Source organism: Dipodomys ordii, unplaced genomic scaffold (assembly GCF_000151885.1).
Source record: "Dipodomys ordii isolate 6190 unplaced genomic scaffold, Dord_2.0 Scaffold56, whole genome shotgun sequence".
NCBI lineage: Eukaryota > Metazoa > Chordata > Mammalia > Rodentia > Heteromyidae > Dipodomys > Dipodomys ordii.
This window is the reverse complement of record NW_012267272.1, coordinates 6,562,842-6,568,841: the sequence shown is the minus strand read 5'-3', so window position 1 is coordinate 6,568,841 and position 6,000 is coordinate 6,562,842. Positions and strand designations below refer to the sequence as shown.

Genomic DNA, 6,000 nt, shown 5'->3' with positions numbered 1-6,000 from the left:
TGTAACTCCTCTGTACGGTAGTCTCACAATAAAAAAATATATATATGGAAGGAAGAAAAGGAGAGACAGTCTTTCTGAACCCCACTCAAGCCTCTATCACAGCTTCCTCTGCCTCCATTTAACTTCCCAACTAGTAACAGAGAACACAATGGTGTCCCCACAGCGCCCCCCTCCCCACCGTAAGCACTTTAAGACTGGCAGAACTGGTGTTCACTCTGGCACTGCGAGGCCTGAGGCAGGCCATTTGACCTTTATGACCCTCAGTTTCTTCTCCTGTAAAGTGATGATAGAGATTCTGCCTCATCGGATTATTGATGGTTTAAATGAAGCTAAAATACAGAACACTTGGCCTATATTTAACATGCAGCATAGCAGCGCCCAGAAGTAAATAACCCCATCACCTCCCGTCCTCTGCCTCTGGCAGCCCAGGCTCTGTAAACTTGCCCTTCTTCCTCTAGCTCATTAGGAACAGCAACCACGTGGGAAGCTGTCTGACCAATGGTTGCTTTTTACCTTCACCCCTTGTCCTCCTGAAGGACCACATATGGCTCATTCCTTTGTCCTTCAGCATTTAGAACTCATTTAATTTCAGTAATACTCACCTATTCATATATATTTTCTTATTTTACTCCCTCCCCATCCTTTCTCTTTTCCATTTCTTACCTAATAATCACAGACAACATGTAAAAACAACATACTTTCTTTTTTGGTCAGTTGTGGGGCCTGAACTCTGGGCCTGGGCACTGTCCCTGATCTCTTCAGCTCAAGATTAGGGCTCTACCACTTGGCCACAGCACCACTTCCGATTTTTTCTGCTGATGTGGTGCTGAGGAATAGAACCCAGGGCCTCAGGCATGCAAGGCAAGCACTCTACCACTGAGCCACCTTCCCAGCCCAACACATTTTCTTCCTACTCTTTCCATTTCACATGTGGAACAGAGAGCATCTAGAATCATCCCTAGTTCACACAAGAGATGTGCCAAGGCTGAGCATAGTGCTGAGGACAAACAATGCCTTTGTCTTTAGGGAACTAGCAACAACAGAATTAACCAGGCACCAGTGGCTCACACGTATAATCTTAACTACTCTGGGGTCTGAGATCTGAGAATCACAGTTGCAAGCCAGCCTGGATAGTAAAGTCTGTGAGACTCTTCTCTCCAATAATCGACAAAAAAAAAAAAAAACCAACAACAACAACTGGAAGTGGAGCCTGGGACTTGAATGCTAGAGCACAAAGCTCAGTGACAGCACCTAAGCCCTGAATCCAAGCCCCAGGACCTGCACATACACTTACACACACATGTGCACACACACACACACACACACAGAATTAAGACACCACCATATCAGTTTCTAGGTCCCTGTAAATACCTAGAAGATAATTATCAGAATCTTTACACAAATACTCATCAGCTTCTTTCTTCTATTTATTCTTTCCCTCAAGTTACAAAGACAGAATTTGATAATTTTTTAAAATTCAAATGAATTCTTTTTTAGCTTTTTATTTTTTTAAAGCATTAATGGGCTTTTGTGGGCAAAGCTCTGAATGAATCACCACCTCTAGCATTTCTGTGGGAAAACAAGGCTTTGAGCTCTATGCAAATGAGATAGTAAGACCTCTGAACATAAACCCTTTTGAGGATGTGAGCTTCCAGTGTTTCCTTCAATGTGTGCCTGGCTGTTATTAATTTTTATTTTATACCAAACGCTGTACTTGTCTAGTCAAGCTCAGTCAGTCTGATTGGTCATTCAGCAAGTGTGTAATTAACTGATCAACTGCTACATGCCTGATTTTTGTGCTAGACACTTAGCGAATTCAAAAGAACACCAACACTTCCTAACACCAGAAATATATGGTTCCCCACAGTCAAAGTTCATTTTCACATTAACTACAATTTCCTCATTAATAAAATGATACTACTAAGATATCTTGCCTACTTCACAGGCAGGAATGAGAGAACCTATTGAAGACACTTTGTAAATTCTGAAACAAAATGCACATTACTTTTCAACATAATCAGCTGTTCAAGAACTATGAAAGTTGGAGGGGAAGCTGGGTGCTGGTGGCTAGCACCTGTAATCCTAGTTGGAGCGGATATTTATCCATTCTCCCTAAACTTCAGATCTCTGAGTCTGCACATGGCATTCTTCTCACTGGAAAATCCTGGGTCTTACCCACAAGTTGGGTTCCTTCAGTTCTTCAAAACATCTTCAGCCTCTGTACCCAGAGGAGCACTATTGAGCTCACCTGGAGAAGCCCATCTCTCCATCTACTGGATGGCACATTGAGCTATAACTAAGTGGGTCAGCTTTTAATCAGGGCAGAAGTTTTGTCTTATAAAAATAACTCTGCCTGTAATCCTAGCTACCTGGAAGGCTGAAATCTGAGGATTGTGGTTCAAAGCTAGCCCAGGCAGAAGAGTCTCCATGAGATTCTTTATCTCCAATTAATCACCAAAGTTAATTGGCTGTGGCTCAAAGTGGTAGAGCACTAACCTTGAACAAAAGAGTTCAGGGATAGCACCCAGGCCCTAAGTTCAAGCCTCACGGCTGACAAAAACAACAACAACTCTGTAGCTTCTATTGAACCACAAAAAAACCTTATCTTTTATCTCCCTCTCAGGAACACACATGCTCATGGCAGCCATTACAATCCCATCATGCAGCAGCCTGCACTATTGACTGGTCATGTGACCCTTCCAGCAGCCCAGCCCTTAAATGTGGGTGTGGCCCACGTGATGCGACAGCAGCCAACCAGCACCTCCTCCTCCCGGAAGAGTAAGCAGCACCAGTCCTCTGCCAGGTAAGTGTGGAATGGCCCTGGAGGGCAGGCACCCCAGCAGATCAGAATGCTAAAGAAACATCTGGCTGGCTTGGGATGGGGAACAACTCTTCCTAGCAGAACATTCTGTACCAAGGGGATTGCCCAGGGTTTGCAGGAAACTGAATGTTTTATGCAAGGGATGCCAGTCTGTTGTCCCACACTGGTTCCACGCCTGTTACCACCCTGAGGGTGGGGGCCTAGATGGAGTTAGCATCCTCCATGCCTTGAAGGTCATGCAAAGAATCTTTGTTATTTTCTCCTTCTCTAGAAAACAGCTTGCCTCTGAAGTTTCATTATCCATGCAGTTCTAGATCAATATAATTACAATGTAGGTTATATATTTGGAAACTATTCCTAAGAGAACTTTTTTAAGATACTAACAAAATGTACTTTTGAAATTTGAGGTCAGAAATTGAACTCATCTGGCTGCTTGCTTAAGTTCTACTTTGGTTACTCCCACACACTAAATAGCAGCCTACTGATCTCTCCCGGTCCCTTGAACTCCAGTTCCTGAACTCTTAAGCAGTCAAGATTGACAAAAGGCTATGTGCCTTATGACTTCATTCACATGTCACTTTAAAAATGCAGATAGAGATCAGAGAGACCTGTGGGAGGGGAGGGGACTGAAGGGAGTCTTCAGGTGTTGAAGAAGTTCCATGTCTGGGTTGTGGTTGGAGTTTGTGACTGTACATTTCTCACAAGTCACCAAACATTTTTGAAAAGGGGATTTTTATACTCAATTATACCTCAATAAGCCTGATTTTAGAAGTAAAGGCATGGCTGAAAGGGTAGAGTGCCTGCCTACCAACCAAGAGCCTAGTACTTCCAAAAGAAAAAGTATTAAGCTGGGCACCGGTGGCTCACGCCTATAATCCTAGCTACTCAGGAGGCTGAGAGCTGAGGATCACAGTTCAAAGCCAGCCCGGGCAAGGAAAGTCTGTGAGATTCTTATCCCCAATTAACCACTAGAAAACCGGAAGTAACACTGTGGCTCAAGCGGTAGAGTGCTGGCCTTGAGCTAAAGAGCGCAAGGACAGCGCCCAAGCCCAGAGTTCAAGCCCCACAACCAACCAAAAAAAAGAAAAAAAAAGTATTAAGAGAAAAGAATACCTGACTTTTTAAGAGAGAGAGTGAGAGAGTTCTAGGCCCTACCCTCTGAAAAAGAAATCTACAGCTGGACAGATAAATCAGGCTTGTGCAACTGCAGAATTACCCCCTGTATGTCCCAATGGCACTCATTGGGAGGTATTTAGGTGCTTGTTTCAGACAGAATGATGATATAGTATATGATATATCTAGTGATTTTTGGTTTCTGCTTCCTCATTTAGCCAGGTGCCAAAAACTAGGCCTGCCTTTTTTTGTTTTCTTTGTCTTCTCATTCAGAAATTAGTCCAACTTGAGGGAATCCCTCAGGTTGACATCCTTCTTTGAGAAGATAAACACCTTTAATTAGGGATAGCTAATAACTCAGGGAAACTCTTCTGAGGTCAGCGCAGCCCTCCAGAATGCTTTTGTGTGGCAGCCCTTTGATAACACATTGCCCTTATTAGAGTGGGTGGTAACAAAAGCCAGATTCTTATCTCTCCACACCTCATTCCCAGCCAGGTGGGTGATGTGTAGGGTGCTGAGCTTGGCAGCACGCTGACTTAGCTTGGCCAAGTAGGAGCAATAAGAACCCTTGGCCAGCCCCATCTGTTTAGTAAATCCCTCCCTGTCTTCTAACCACCCAGTTGGCCCTCACCTGTACAGTTTAAAAGCAATACAACAATAGTGCATGTTATATATTCGTCTCTTTTCAAGACCAGAACCTTGAGCAAAACAGTCTGAGAGACCAGAGAGAGGCTTTTCTGAAGATAGTGGCCAGCCATGCTCTCCTGTAGCATGCCAAATGGAGATTCAGCAACTGCTGAGTTGGTAAAAACATGATCTCAAATGATAACATATTAGCAGTGGCAAACACATATAGAAATGGTAGAGCAGTCTTACCAGTAAAACCCCAAAGGTTTTCATCACTAGTACCCTCTCCAAAAGGAATAGGCAGTATGGCCTGATGCCAGTAGATAGAAAATTAAGTAAGTTTACTTTACCTGGATTATTTTCATTTTACTGCCATCCCTTTGGCTAGAAGGTGATCAGATCTCTAAGACCACAGAGATCTCAGGATCATTATATATTAGATTAAGTCTCATATTAAGTCTAACTGCATACACATTCCCAGGATCAGGGAGTGAAAAAGGTTTTGGTTTCCCCTCACCCCCCCCCTTAAGGTTACCAGAAACTATACTGGCTTACTTAAGGAATTTCAGGTCAATCAAAGTGAAAGGTTCCTTGTTCTTTTATGGAAGAGGTAGAGGGCTACTGGGGGTTGAATTCAGGGCCTCAGGATGCTAGGCAAGCACTCTACGTCTTAAGCTGAATCCACAGCTCAAATGGTACCTCCCTTTCTTGGACTTTTCTCATGTGGCTGTGGGCATGCATGCGACTGTATTGGACTTTAACTCAGGCCTGGGTTCTGTCCCTTAGTTTTTTTCCCCACTAAATGCTGACACTTTACCATTTGAGCCACAGCTCCACTTCCAGCTTGTTTTTGCTGGTTAACTGAGCTAAGAATCTCACAGACTTTCCTGCCCCAGCTGGCTTTGAACTGCGATCCTCAGATCTCAGCCACCTGAATAGCTAGGATTACAAATGTGAGCCACCAGCACCTGGCATCAATTTTTCATAACTATTCAAATAATAATTTGGGAAAAACTGTTAAGCCTCCTGTGAAACTCGGGGATCAAGATTGCAAAAATGAAATTTGTTTTCACTGTATCTTCACTAATACTTGAATGGCCTTATCTTTTCCAAGAGGTGGAAAGGGGAGGGGGGGCTAATAAGGTCACCAGGAATAGGTCCTTTAGATTCACAAACATTTAAAAAGTTAAGTGCTTTAGGCCAGCAGTGTGGCTCAGTGGTACAGCATTTGCCTAGCATCATTGAGAGCCTGGATTTGGTCCCTAGCACTACAAAAAAAAAGTTTTTTTTAATATAATATACTCTGCTAAAGGAGGGAAGAGTGAACAAATGCAGCAGTGGCTCTCACTAGACACTGTGTTAAAAATGAGAACTATACAACTTGTGGGTAGAGATGGGAGGGAAAAACTGGGAGAGAGAGCAAGGGAAGGGGTGATATT

At 43.4% G+C, this 6,000-nt stretch overlaps 1 protein-coding gene across 2 annotated transcripts in view; it reads left to right on the top strand.

Moving 5' to 3' along the window:
• The window catches only part of Hipk2 (homeodomain interacting protein kinase 2), a 120,665-nt gene that overhangs the window by 95,242 nt on the left and 19,423 nt on the right, over positions 1-6,000 (top strand). For both annotated transcript variants that reach the window (XM_013021676.1, XM_013021677.1), the window contains exon 10: positions 2,624-2,803. In XM_013021676.1, coding sequence (XP_012877130.1) covers positions 2,624-2,803 — 180 coding nt within the window. The remainder of the gene's footprint in view (positions 1-2,623; positions 2,804-6,000) is intronic.